Source organism: Papaver somniferum, unplaced genomic scaffold (genome assembly GCF_003573695.1).
Source record: "Papaver somniferum cultivar HN1 unplaced genomic scaffold, ASM357369v1 unplaced-scaffold_118, whole genome shotgun sequence".
Taxonomy (NCBI): domain Eukaryota; kingdom Viridiplantae; phylum Streptophyta; class Magnoliopsida; order Ranunculales; family Papaveraceae; genus Papaver; species Papaver somniferum.
In genome coordinates, this window is record NW_020620825.1 from 43976 (window position 1) to 59026 (window position 15051).

The window sequence follows — 15051 nt, forward strand, 5'->3', positions numbered from 1 at the left end:
GATTTATTTGGTGATCTTAGTACTTATTCCATCATCGTAGATGATGATTGAAGAAGAAGGTCAATATGAAGAGCTGCAATGCTTGTTAGTTGTTGGCTAAGAAAGCTAAAGTTGTGGAATTTGTGGTCGTGGAATTTGTGGTCGCGTTGGTGATGCTGGAGGTCGGGGTGGTAGTGTCACTGGAGGTCGTGGTCGTGGTGGTGAAACTGGAGGTCGTGGTCGGGGTGGTGGAAATGTTGGCGGTCGGGGTGGTGGTGTAACTGGAGGTCGTGGTGGTGGTGTAACTGGAGGTCTTGGAGGCGGTGAAACTGGAGATCGTGTTGGTGAAACTGGAGATCGTGGTGGTGGTGGTGGTATTTGTGTTTGGGGAAGAGGAAGAGGAACACCAACAACGGCACCCATATCTTCGACTCCTTCTCCTCCTTCAATTTCTGAAGTTTGTTCATCTTCTGGATCACCAAACGTGGATTGACTTGCTGGTCGTGGTGTAACTGGAGATCATGGTGATGGTGGTGGTGTAGCTGGAGGTCATGGCGGTGGTGGTGTTTGGGGGTAGAGGTACAACACCAGCAGCACCCGTTTATTCGACTCCTCCTCCTTCAATTTCTGAAGTAGGTTCATCTTCTGGATCACCAAACGTAGATTTACTTGCTCAAGAAGTGCAGAAAACTCTTAACTGTACAACAAGAACCAGCAGTTTCTCTTGTTAGTTTAGTTCCTGTAATTCACTTTCATCATCTCAGACATAGCCCATTCTGTTGTACTTGATGATGTATCTGTTCCTGCAGAAGAAAAAAAACGGTTATACCCGCCACCCTACCCTACCCAACCCGCCAGAGAATGGGTTGGATAGAATCTTACCCGTTTAATGACGGGTAGGGTGGCGGGTGAAATTTTTCTTAACCGCCAATAAACGGGTAGGGTGGCGGGTATAGGCCATATCCTACCCACCCTACCCGTTGTGCAGCCCTACTTACAATCCCTTTCAAGCCCGGCCCACTTCTGGCACAAACCTAGCAACAGGTGATGGATCGGATCCCATTTACCCTCCTGGTTTTGGACCATACCCAAAATATCCGAAATATGATTCGTCCCTAAACACTCTCGCTACCTCGAAGCTCGAACAAGAAAAAATGGACCAGAACAAAAAACCAAAAGATCTTCATCAGTCCTCTGTTTCTCTCGGCTGATTCAACTTCTCGGTCTTCAGGCAGGCAGAAGCGAAAAGATGTTCAAAACCCTTATCTCTCTCAGAAAAAGCTCAAACAAATCTCGACCCTAACCCTAAAAACTCCTATTGACCCTACCCCCAAACTTAATCTCCCAGAAAATCAACCATTCCATTGTGGTTCTTCCGACAAACTTCCTATTGCCAACAACATCTACAAATCCATTAAGTCTCAAAAGGCGGCCAAGGATGCGAAATGGAGGCGACTTCTAAGAGGTTCTGGATTTAAAGTGGTTGATTGTGGTGGCTCCTTGTCTGCAAATCAGTTTGGAATTGCTTCTGGTCAGGTTAGAGATCAAATCCCCCAAAACAATCATTATTACAAAACTCAATTTTCTTATGAATCAAAAAATTTTGCTTACTCCAATTTCATGATTTTATCTTATCCGGAGGTTTCCTATATTTGGCAATTTGTTAAGATCATGTCATGGAACTGCCAAGGTTTAGGTCTTGCACATACTAGACAACAATTGAAAAAACTCATTCATCATCGTGAACCAAATATTTTGTTCCTGTCTGAAACTAAACAATTGCATTCTTTTGTTGAAACTACTATGCGTTCCTCTGTGTACTATAATCATGTTTGCCAAGACCCGGTAGGAAAAGCTGGTGGCCTTGTAGTTTCCTGGGATAAAAGTGTGAGACTTCAGGTGACCTATAAGGATGATAACCAAATAAATTGTATTGTCTGGGATGAAAAGTCTAAGTCTGAATGGATTCTCACATGTATGTATGGTAGTCCATACAAAGGATGAATCTTGGAGTATTGTTAGACATATGGGTTCCACCATGGATAAACTTCGGTTGATTTTAGGAGATTTCAATGTCCTCTTGAATCAGGAAGATAAAAGAGGTGGAAAGCCTGCTAGTAGTCCCGATATTCGTAAATTCTCCACTATGTTCAATAACATAGGTGTTAATGATATAGGTTTTATTGGTTTTCCTTTCACCTGGTCCAACCACCAGGATGGGAAAACCATATTGAAGAGCGATTAGACAGAGGCATGGCCAATGGGTATTGGCTAGCCAATTTCCCTAATGCAAGCCTTAGACATCTAAATCATGCGGGCTCTGATCACTGTTATATTCTGTGAAAAACTGACATTCCTTGCCAGGACAGTCATAAACCTTTTAAGTTTTTTGGTCTATTCCAAGAAGAACAAAAGTGTAGAGACATAATAAAAGCTTGCTGGGAATCCTCTTTCACGGGCTCCAAAGCTTATGTTCTAGTAAATAGGTTGGCCAGTGTCAAAAAGGAAGTTAGTCTTTGGAATAGGAATGACTTTGGCAAGATTAAAAATAACCTAAATAACTTGAATAAAAAATTAGATCAATTCATGTCCAGTCCTCATGTTAGACTTAATGACCATGCTCTCCTGACTACTAAAGCTGGAATTCAAAAACTTCATGACTATGAAGAAGAACTATGGAAAATAAAAGGTAGGGAAAATACCATCCTTCTAGGTGACAAGAACACTCATTACTTCCATCAAAATATTCCTTCTTTGTCTGATAAGAACACTCATTACTTCCATCAAAATGTGGTTATAAGACAAAGAAGGAATATGATTATATGTTTATATGATAATACTTATACCTGGGTGGAAGGGAGAGACAAAATAGCAAATTGCCTTAATATCTACTAAAGCTGGAATTCAAAAACTTCATGACTATGAAGAAGAACTATGGAAAATAAAAGGTAGGGAAAATACCATCCTTCTAGGTGACAAGAACACTCATTACTTCCATCAAAATATTCCTTCTTTGTCTGATAAGAACACTCATTACTTCCATCAAAATGTGGTTATCAGACAAAGAAGGAATATGATTATATGTTTATATGATAATACTTATACCTGGGTGGAAGGGAGAGACAAAATAGCAAATTGCCTTAATATCTACTTTGAAACCCTTCTAACTACTTCTAGGCCTGTTATAAACCATGAGATTGTTAACTTAGTCCCGCCCTCTATCTATGAAGCTGATAACATTAAACTAATGGAATCCCCCTCTGAAGGGGAAATCCATGATGCTCTCTTTGGTATGCTACCCAACTCTAGCCCAGGGCCAGATGGGTTTCTTGTTTGTTTCGTTCAAAAAAACTGGACTGTTGTTAAAGAAGATGTTATCGAAACTGTTAAAGCTTTTTTTAGTAGTGGTCATATGCTTACTAAATTAAACCAGACCCACATATCTCTTATTCCTAAATTCCTTCACCTCCAAGGACCTGGAGACTATAGGCTATCAGCTTATGCAACATTGTTTATAAGGTCATCTGTAAAGTCATTGCTAATAGGATAAAGCCTTTCCTTGACAGATTGATATCCCCCTATCAATCTGCTTTTGTCAAGCAGAGACTTATCTCTGAAAACATCCTTGTTGCCCATGAGATAATCCATGCCATGAGGAAAAAAAAAAGAAAAGTAAAACCGATTTTATGGGGCTTAAAATAGATATGTCAAAAGCCTTTGACCGTATGGAGTGAGACTTTCTCATTGCCATATTACGTAGGATGGGCTTCTATGAAGCTTGGTGCTCTCTTATTTTTCAATGCATTAGCACTAGACATTCTTCCATTCTTGTGAATGGAGTGCCATGTAAACCTTTTAAACCAACTAGAATTTTAAGACAGGAAGACCCCCTGTCTCCCTATCTGTTTATTATGTGTATGGAATCTTTCTCTAGGACCCTGTCTAATGCTGAACAGAAAGGTCTCATTGCTGGTTTTAAGATAAACAAACATTGCCCTTCTATAAGTCATCTGCTCTTTGCAGATGACTGCATGATTTTTTTAAAAGCTACTACTAATATTAGTAGGAATCTTCTGACTGTGTTAGAGGATTATGGTAATACCTCTGACCAGATGATAACTTTTTTCAAGTCTGGAATTTTCTTCACACCTCACATCCAAAATAGCTTAGGGAGAGAAATTATTGATATCCTTAAAGTTAAGAAAATTAGACTAGATGATAAATACCTACGGGGGCCTCTGTTTACTAATAAATCAAAAATTCAATGCTTTGATAATTTATCTGAGAAGATGGATGGGAGACTTAAGGGTTGGAAGAGTGAGTCCATGTCCCCCCCTGGTAGAGAAGTCATGGCAAAAGCTGTTTTAGAATCTATCCCTGTTTATACTATGCCAACTTTTATCCTTCCTAAAACTACTGTTAAAAGGGTCACTAACACCATAAGAGATTTCTGGTGGGGAAAACTTGGACCTAAGAAAGGATTTTATATAAAATACTGGAGAGGATTATGCAAGAGTAAAGAAAAAGGCGGAAATGGTCTCAAGAAATTGGACCTAATGAACATGTCTCTTATAGCTAAAAAGGGTTGGAGACTTTTTCATCAACCAAACTCTGTTTTTCTAAAACTATGAAAGGGAAATACTTCCCTAATTACAACCCCTTCCATGCCATCTGCAATGATGGCTCTTCTTGGGCTTGGAAAGGTGTCTATAAAGATTTGGTGGTTCTTAAAGAGTATAGTATATGGCAGATTGGCAATGACAATTCCGTCCATATTTGGCAGGATAATTGGATTCCTGATATTGCAGGAAAACCTATAAATTTAGAGGGTAGGGAAAGAGTTTCCACTCTCAAAACGGTCAATGAACTAATGTCTGATACTGGTTGGAATCTAGATGTGCTAAATGCTCTTTTTGAATGGGATATTGTGAACCAAATCCTTACTATAACTCCTAATAGAGACACTGATGACACCTTAAGGTGGACTGACAACCCTCAAGGAAATTTTTCTAGCAAGTCCTTGTACTCCTTGATAAGAAGACCACCCAGCCTACAGATGTGCTAACTAGGAAAATCTGGAATTTGAAAGTAGCTCCTAAAATTCAATTCTTCACCTGGAAGATGAAAAATGATTTTCTTCCTTTTAGTGCTTATCTAGCTAGATTTGTCAGTTATATTGATCCAATTTGCACTCTATGCCGTGAGCATGCTGAAACTGGTGAACACTCTCTAATGAGATGCAACTTTGCCAGAGCTGTTTAGGCCAACTGCTCTTTAAACCTTGAAAACTCCAGCTCTGGTTTTGGTAACTTAGCTGATTGGTGTTAGTTCTCAACTGATAATAATCCTACTCGGTGAGGCTCCTGGGCTGATTTATGTGCTACCATCTATTAGTTTATTTGGAAGTCTAGGTGTGACATGGTTTTTAGAAACATAACTCCCTGTCCTAGACAAACAGGAAACTAATAATAACTTATTTGACTGAAACTAGGAGACTCTCTCAAATTGAGAGAAACCCAATTGTCAATATAAGACCTGTTGCTACTACCCACCCCCTAAGTGAAAAAGTTTCCTTTGCTTGTCTGTCTTCCTTTGACAACCTTACAGGTCTAACAGGGCTTGGTGTTTGTATTATAGGACCATCAAGAGAAATCATTGGCAAGAGAGCCAGAGGCATCATAGCTCATGGAAGGGAAGAAGGTGAATGCCAAGCAGTTCAAGAAGCTTTAGATTGGGCATCCCAACTATTATGCAGATCTTTCAACCTATTGGGAAGCAACATCAACATCATTAAAGCTCTCCAAGGTGGGATCAGAAGAACAAGTTGGAGAAACAATGAGAGAATGGACAACCTTATTGTGTCTTCAAATCTTTGAATTAGTTTTTTGTCAAACCTTTGAAAAGGGTGAATTTCCTGACCTCCAAAGACCGTCTATAGTGGGAGGAAGATCACAAAGTCCTCAACTGTGGGAGGCACCTTTAATCTCGGATTACTGTCAGTTATTTATCTATAAAAAAACAGAAATAGTTAATTTCTTTGAGCTTTGCTCCTATATTTTCTGTATTTTTAACATCGACTATTGGAGATGCTCTATGAAATCAAGTTTTGATCCTAATAATTCTTACCAAATTGTTATTTGGTTCCGTTTTGTTCTCCACAAGCCAGACAATACCAAACTTGTTTTGATCCTAATAATTCTTCCGGTTTATGTCATTTAATCTCTGCTTATAAGGATTTGGACCCTGTTAGGGTTGTAATCAGTCAGTAAGGCCTTTGTCTTTATCTTTTTACTTATAGAAAAAAACACCGTAACCATGGTACAATACCGTCTACGACCTCGTTTTCGTCTAGTGCGCTACCCTCAACAATCTCTTTTTCGTTAAGTAACTTAAATCTATTCCATTATAGTCCATCCTGGTTAAGATCTCTGGCTTTTTCACCCAGGTCGAGTTATTTATTTTTAATGCAGCGGAATTAATTTTTAGCTGTGCATAGGGTGGTGGTGATGTTGACGACGACCATTTCGCTCCGTTTCTGAATTCGGTGGCTGTCTCTTTTCTAATTAGTGTTTTTATTTTCTCTTGATGATAAGAGAGTGGATTAGTTGACACGGCCTAATCTAGTCTAGTTAAACATAGAAAATGTCAAACTACGACCAAGACATGCCAGTAGACAATTACCTTGAAACAACCACAACCACCACCTAAAAGAATCAAAATAAGAACTTTATTAAAACCAAATGAACTTTAGTTTGTGGTCATACAAATTATTTTGTCTTCTAACCCTATGTATCACATAGGTGTAATCTGAAATTCTACCTGGAATTTATACAAGGAAATAACTTCTTCATAGGAAACAACCACAACTCATTTAGACACATTTTAGAAGGCTTTAGATTTAGTATGTGAGCCAGACACACTGGTGGACTGTCTCTTTTCTGGATTCAGGTATGCCAATTGTCCATATCATTTGACACATACAAGATCAAAGGTAATCCTCAAATATATATATATACCCATGTATTTTAGTCTGGTTTCTTTTGTACAACAAATAAAGGTAAAAGGTATCCTTTCCATCCAAGGCAGAGTAAAATGAAGTAAACGAGGCTTGTAGGAGAAGTTCTTTGGAAAATACTGGCATTGCTTAGATTAGAAAAAAAGTCTGGGTGCACAACCATCAGTAGTAGCAACATTGCAACTGAAAACCTAATGTATTTAGCTAACGTTCACGTCAATCTTTCAGAAAAGAAAGAAAGCAAAAACAAAAAAAAAACATCACTCACTCAGTTTCTCCACTGTACACAGAGAGAAGACTACCCACCTCTCTCCTGATAGGAGCATTTCAACTGTTCTACCAACAAAATACTACTCTAAACATAGAGTTTCTTGTTCCCCCGTACCTCTAAAAACAATATCCAAACATAGATTTTTCAACATTGCATTGTCTTTACATGAGATGACTACAACCAATATTGTATAGAGAAAAGAAATTTCAAGGCATTTCCAGTTAATGCAATCTGGAGGGAGTAGTACACCGAAGAAATTTAACGTTATATGCTACCTGGACAAGCGTAGTAGAACGTAAAGTATCGACCATGTCGAGGCAAACAGAATTCATGCAGAAAGTGTTGCATGATCTGCGACGGAGGAAAGAACATATGGCTATGTCTCAGACTCCCAAAGATTCAAATCAGAATCAGACATCTGCAGGTAATTTCTTAAGAGATGAAAACTGTGCAAAACTTAGCTAATTAAATATGCGATGACTAGTCCTGATAAGAGTTCAACAATTAGAAAATTAATAACGACTAGATTATGAAGGTAACCGTATAAATTAGTTTTTACTCGCAAGTTTTCGATACAAAATTCCATAATAAGTCTTATCCCCTGAACAAATCTGCAACCAAATGTAACATTTCATTTCGTGTTTCATAATGACACGTTGTTCTTTAAAATTCAAATGGACAGATGCATATCGAAAATTCAAGCAAGCTTCTCAAGGATCAAAAGAAACAAACCCCTACGGAAGTGTAAGTTTATCCATTCCATTTTTGTTCTTTTGCTGTTCACTTTCTTTGTCTTATTTCATTATTCTCTTATTCGTTTTTCACGAGTCTTTTATCCATATACAAAAAGCTATTAAGCTGGTTACCGTTTGCAGATTGGTTCTACTAGCCATTACGTGAACGGATGGTATGATAAGGGGCAAGATTCATCATTCTCTACAAAAGAATCTTCAAAACAGATTACGCCAATAGGTGGTGGCAGAGATCGTAGCTCTGAAAATGTAGCTGATTTGTCCATGGCACTTGCTTTTGCGCTGAAGAACAACGGGAAGCACAAGAGGATGGGATCATCAGAAAACTCTTCGACGACTTTCCTGCATCACATTGGAAAAGTGGATTTGGTGGAGGTGGATAGAAGGTCAGATGTACCTTCAAGTGGTCCATTTCCTACTCCTTCACCTCTGCACAAACAAGAGATCTCGAATGGTGCGGAGAAGCTGAATCAAATCCTCACTGGTTGCCATGATGGCTTAAATTCTGAAAAATTCTCTGTCGAAATCGGGTACGAACTCCTCAAAGGAGCCATGGATTTGGAACAATCCTTAAGAATGCTTGTAAACTTGCAAGGAGTTTCCAAGAACATGGTTATCCCTCAAAGAAAGCAACGGACAATAAGACTGGTGGAGGTTGAAGAGGATCCCAGTCATACCACTGAAACAGTCAACAAACAGACGAAACCAGAACGACCAAAGCTTTCTTTCAATAAACTATCAAGAAACTCTGCCGAAGATGTTCTACAGGCTACAAAGACCAACCTCATAAAGCAGAAGCAGTTAACCTTATACTCTCCTACAGAACCCCAGAAGATCAATTCCGCAAAACAAGCTCCTACTACCTCAAGTGAAACCGTTTCCCATAGACGCTCAGCCAGCTGCGGCGAAATTGCAAACACCATCACTTTGACAAACTCAAATAAGCACTCGCGTTCAGACTCTCAACCGAAAAGGGGGAGACTATCAAATGTTGTCGCAAAACTTATGGGTCTGGAAGAGTTTCCAACACCGATAGAATCAAAAGCTGGAGGGTTATATGACCCAGCTATCAAGCAAGAATCATCCGTAGCCTATAATTCTAAATCATTGCACGAAACTACAAAAAAAATTATACCCGACCCAGTGCATAATGATAAACTTCGTTTGCGCACAGATGAGCCAAAAGTGCTGCCAACCAACAACTCGGAAACCCAGATTGCTGACAGAAGCTTGGTTAGGCAAAATGAGACATCCGAGAGAGTGGTTCACAAAGAGAAATCACATCCTAATGAGCCAAAAAATTCTGAAACTCTAGCGAGAGAACAGGAAAAGAAGACGAGGCAGAATAAACGAAATATGAAGGAACAGAAAAACACAAGGAATGGGGACACAAAGGAGAAGGTGTTTGTGGATGAATTGCACTTTCCCCAACAGATACGTAATCAACCAGAACCAGTATTTATAAAGCAAGAAAAAGCAGCAACCAAGGAGACTATGCTCCAGAAAGAGAGGACAAATGCAAACGACGAGCTATTGACATCGACCAAGCAAGAAAATCCACAACAAGATATCCCACGTCAGCCATGGTACAAGCTCAGGAAATCGGAGTCGAAGAACTCAAAGCTTCAAGCAGCTAAGGAACAGATAACCGTGAAAAGGAAGCTGCATCCGAAAAATCCAGAAGAAACTGAGATTATGCAAAAAGTAAACGCATCAAGGTCAATCCATGATGTCATGGATTTGCAACAGAAGCTAATACATAAGAATCCTGCCACAGTTCGTAAAAAACCAGATAAACCTGATGATGCGATAAAGAGGAGCATTCGTGAAGATCTAATCAGTCAACAAAATATTATTATACTCCAACCTGAGTTAAGGAAACCTGCAAAAGAGAATTTCAAACACCGGATCATTCCGACAGATAGAGATACCAATGAGGAGATATCAAAAGTTGAGATCATGACACCTGTTAGCATCAAGCTGATGCAGAATAAGGTAGAAGGTACTGAATTACTTAAAATCATGCCCCCAAGAATACTAAACAAAAAATTAGGCAGTGACTCCCCTGACAGGAATGTAGCACAAGTAAGCATCATGCTAACTAGAGAAGAAGAGGAAGAAGCAAACATCCAATCACCCATATCAACGGAAGCTACACACACAATTCCTAGAGTGACACCCTCTGTCAGCTACTCCACTGCAGAAGAATACCAAATGCTAAACGAAATGCAGACCATCAATGCAAATGCCAAGGTAAGCTGTCCTATTATTTATATCATTACATCAATTGAGCTTATAGGATCAAGAGGATACGCAGGGTTTTGGTGACTTCCTTTATCTGTGCACATAGTTAATCTCTAACTCATGTGCTCGTTAATTTTGTTATCTAAGCTTTGTTCTACTATTATGCAGATTCAAAAGACCACAGAAGTTTCCAAACCTTTGCAAGCTTCAGTGGTTTTGCTTTCCAAAGATCTACCATTTAAGTCTACAGACAGTTCAATTCAAATTAAAGGTAAACTACATCTTTTACACACCAACATGATTTCAGCATCCAGGTTCCATTGCAGCATTCCTGTTCAGTATAACTATAAATTGTAGCAGAAGAACAAGAACAACAAAACTAACAATATTCTTTTATCTTACAGCCTTACAGGAGAGCAGCATTATAGATGTTGCTAAACCTTTACAGCAGGAGAGGCCCAAATCTGAAATACTAGGGTCAGCTCCAGCAAACGAAGATCACCTCAAGCAAATACTTCTTAGAAGTCGAGTTTTCCTTAATGCAGCTGTGGCACTCTTCAGAATTCAGTTTCCTGTACGTACCCTTCATTGCAGTACCAACAAGTGTCAAGATGAAGATAGTAAACTGCTTTTAGACTCTGGATACGAAACTATGAGAAGGAAAGGAAAAATACAAGAGCTCAATTGCAATCCTTGTTTAGGCATTTCTGTTGGGTCCAAGAAGGTTAGATGCTTGGACAGCTTGGTTAAGGAGTTGAGTGAGGACCTTGAAACGTATAAGTACTCTGCTAATGAACACATTGAAGATGAAGCAAGCCACCTACACTATTTGCTCCATAAAGACATCGAAAATAAGAATCCAGTCGTAAACTGTATGTGGGATTTTGGATGGAGTGACATAATGTTTTCATGTATTGAAAAAGAGGAAGTCATAAGGGATGTGGAGAAGCATGTGCTCAATAGACTGATAGATGAAATTACTAGAGATTTCATACATTTAAGTGTTGCAATCTATTAACTATATCAAAGCTTTGTGGAAACGTATATGGTTAGTTTTTCATTCCATTACATCTGGAAAGGGTGTTCTTCGACGAGGATGTTGGAGTAAAAAAGATGAAATGGAAGTAGTGCTTTTAGGAAGTGGTTTATAGGAGTAAATTGTGATTATTTGAAAGAGGGATGGTTGTGTTTTCAGGACATGGAAAATATGTATAGAATACTCCTAAATATTTTGTAATTGTCAAAAAGATGAAATGTAGATATAACAAACAAAGGAAAACAAAAATGAAGTTTACCGATTTACCGGGATCTTCACAAAATCCGCACTTGTTCTAGTAACGGATTCATTGGAATTCACTCTACTCTCTGGTGGATACCTGCAAGATTTTAGGATTTGGTATTTATAAATTTCCACTAAATCCCCTGTCATGAAATATACAGGGGTGGTCTATCAGAGAAACCCAAAATTTTAGGGGCGGTGGCGTGGATGCTGACCTCTATGGCTTCAATGCGATTGGATCGATCCTGTTTTTCATTGGTTCCGATTCCAGGAAAAACTACATATTCATGTTTTTGGTATACCCTCGTTTAGGTATATACAGAGAGAGAGAGATAGAGAAAGGCATAGACACCCATTATAACTTGGTATATTCTTAAATCCCCAGCGGAATGAAACATACTATACTAAGAGCAGTTTCTATGGTATGAACAAACTTCATGAAAAATGGACTCAATAAACACGAAAAATTGATGTTTGTTGGTCTGTTCATTGAGTTGGATGATGTAGCGCGCGCTTGATGGAAGATCGGCGATCCTGGAACAAGCACTGGAGTTTGAGCCAGAAACGCGCGGGCCATCTTCAACCGCCGGAGAGTTTTCTTCCAACGCCCATTACAATTCCTGATTCCCAACGATTTCTTTAATACTTTTTTATTCACTTTATCCTATTTTCTCACTTCATCCTATTTTATCTCACCTAAATATTATATTTTATATTTTATCTTTATCCTATAAAACATTTTATATTAAAAAGAAATACTAGTGAGCCCTGGAAAACCAGATTTGTTGATTTTGCTCTAGTTTACTATAGTGGGAAACAAAGTTTGTTCATCCACGTGGCTCAACAAAAAAGATTTTTTGTTGATTGCCATAGGAATTGCCCTAAGAGCTTCTCTTCTCCAAATGGAATGTATGTGAAGCTAAATGTTTAAATCCACATAGAATAGACATTCATTTTCCTAAAATTCTTCTCGAACCTCAACTTTTTAAATCGATGTGAAAATGACATGGCTTACTTTTTGTTAGATATTGTACGATTACGATGTGGTCGGACTACATACTTCAAGTATGTGGTCCCTATTTAAATGCTGACACGTCGTATAAAGTAAGAAATTTTTTAATAATCAGTTTCATTGTCTAACTGCTTATCTTTTTTCTTTTCTTAACTTCCTATTTTTTTTTATCAAAAAGTAGAATAGTTAAGGGGATTTGGAGGGATAGGTTTTTTGGTTGAATGAGTGTCAAAAAATAAGGAGGAGTCACATACAAAATGTATGTGGCCCGACCGCATCATAACCGGGGCGCACGCTATCGTAGTAAGCTTTACTTAAATAAAGTTAATTCCAATATAATAAATAACCCTTAGATTTAATAAAATCTTAAAATTACTAAAAATAAAAATTTACATTTAATAAAAAATGATCACCAACAACACAATTATAGATGAACAACTTTTTTCACCTAAATTTAAGGAAAAAATTGGAATACCTTGTTTATGTTGCCACCTAGGAAATACATACAGTAGAAACTCTTTTAATTAATACTCGATTATCTAATAAACTCTTTTAAATAATATTTTTGGCCGGTCCCGAGTCGGGGACAACGTATCAAATTAATAATTCGCTAAAATTATAAGATAATATATTTCTAATTACCTATCCATGTGAAATATAAATTAATAATGCATATATAATTATATTCAATACATTAGTGATTTACGAAGACTTTTTGAAAAATGATTTAACTGTCTTATGTTTTTTTTGCTAAAATCAATATCGAATTAAATTTCATCTCTAATTTTTCTTATTATTGTAAGAATTTTTGATGTTGTGTTCTCATAGCTCAGTAATTCAATGTGATTGCCGCTTTAATAACCTCATTTCGTGAATGGGTCTCTATTGTAGAACTTTCATCATCTTCTTCCACATCTTTATCAGTTCCCATAACGCTCTCGATTATTTCTTCATCAGTCAACAACTGTGTAACATCATTTTCTTTTGGATAATTTAGGACATCTTTGATATTCATTGAATTGCGATAGGCCAACTTCTCAATCAAATTTTATAAGTCTTGAGTGACTTCACTCTCTGTATGTTCATCCAAATTGTCTAAACTTGTGTTATCTGTTGATCGAAGTTTACAATAACGAAAGCATTAATTTTGTCTAAACTTGTGATATGAAATATATCTATAAGTTACCAACTGCTCATTTGTAATACTTCCTCCCCCGTTTATTAATAATATTGTCCCACTGTGGCTCCTTTCATATATAAATTAATAATTATTAATTTATCGGTTAATTGATATCTCGTTTAATTAATAATTTTTGATGGTGTCGACAACATTAATTTATAGAGTTTCTACTGTACAACAAACATTGGAGAGGTTTTGAAGCTTAGTATTTACCACGCCGGGTCAAAATATAGATTTTTACAATTTCACCCTGGGCAAAAACCCACCATCAGCAAAGGAAAAAAGTTACGTGAGGAGAGAGAAGTTGTGAGGTGGTGCGATTTTATTGGGCTGGATGGTGAGTCTGTTTGAATTTTTTTTTTCTCTTGTTCTCTCTTTAAAAAGCGACGGAATGGCGACAATGCAGCCTATTTTTCCTCCTCTGTCGTCTACCTCCCATGAGGAAGAAGGTTCTCTAATGAGGTATGTAGATATTATTCCAATCCTGTGAAAGTTCCGATGGTACTAGGGCTCTACCTGCAAGTGTTGGTGGCTCTGTTGGTGGATCTGCTCCGAAGTTTGGTTCTATCAATTGGTCAAGAGTTTTATTCTGGTGAATGTGGTGTTAATCAGATAAAGAAAAGATGTTTAAAAAGCCTATGATTATTGATGGTAAGAAGGCTACTTCATTTTCCCTTGCTGATTTTGCTACTGATATCAAAAAATGTGAAGATCTGGTTATTGGGGATTTTTTAGGTAAGTAGCTCTCTTTTATGCAAGTTAAGAATATTGTTAATCGTCTCTGGAAACCTAAGGGTGAGTTTAATATGAATATTCATAGTGGAAAATCTTTTGTATTTTATTTTTATTTGAAGAAGGATGGGATTGTTGTCCTTGAGCAAGGATCGATTTATATTGCTCAACAGTTTTTTATTATTAGACCTTGGCATAAGGACCTTAGGAAAGAATTAGAGGACCTCTGAACTATTCCTATTTGGTTGAATCTGAGGAAAGTTCCTTTTTATATGTGGAGTGCTACTGGTTTAGGGAATAGCTAGTTGTGTTGGTACTCCTATCAAGTTGGACAAGCAAACTTTTAATAGAACCAGAATGAGCTATGCTCGTATTTGTGTAGAGGTTGATACTAACTGTGTACATGGATGGTAAGTTAGCTTTTGAAGTTTCGGTTGAGTATCCTTGAAGAACCCCCATGTGTACTCACTGTCATACATTTAATCATTCTGATGTTCAATGTAAAGCTTCATTGCAACCCCAATGGGAGAAGGTACCTCAAGTTAATAAGCCAAGACATGACAAAAATGGTTGGGTTGTGAAGTCTT

The 15051-nt window shown here is 37.8% G+C and overlaps 1 protein-coding gene and 1 long non-coding RNA gene across 2 annotated transcripts; one reads left to right on the forward strand and one right to left on the reverse strand.

Moving 5' to 3' along the window:
• Window positions 1-7364: 7364 nt before the first annotated feature.
• LOC113330419 lies at window positions 7365-11563 on the forward strand. Its single transcript, XM_026577239.1, has 5 exons — window positions 7365-7689; window positions 7948-8009; window positions 8141-10270; window positions 10430-10532; window positions 10666-11563. Exons 1-5 carry the CDS (start codon window positions 7575-7577, stop codon window positions 11277-11279), a joined length of 3024 nt encoding a protein of 1007 aa, XP_026433024.1. The 5' UTR covers window positions 7365-7574; the 3' UTR covers window positions 11280-11563.
• LOC113330420 lies at window positions 10560-11893 on the reverse strand. The gene is made up of 3 exons (XR_003350268.1): window positions 11756-11893; window positions 11557-11637; window positions 10560-10844 (listed from the first exon to the last, which is right to left on the reverse strand). It is a non-coding gene; the product is annotated as an uncharacterized LOC113330420 (long non-coding RNA).
• Window positions 11894-15051: the final 3158 nt, after the last annotated feature.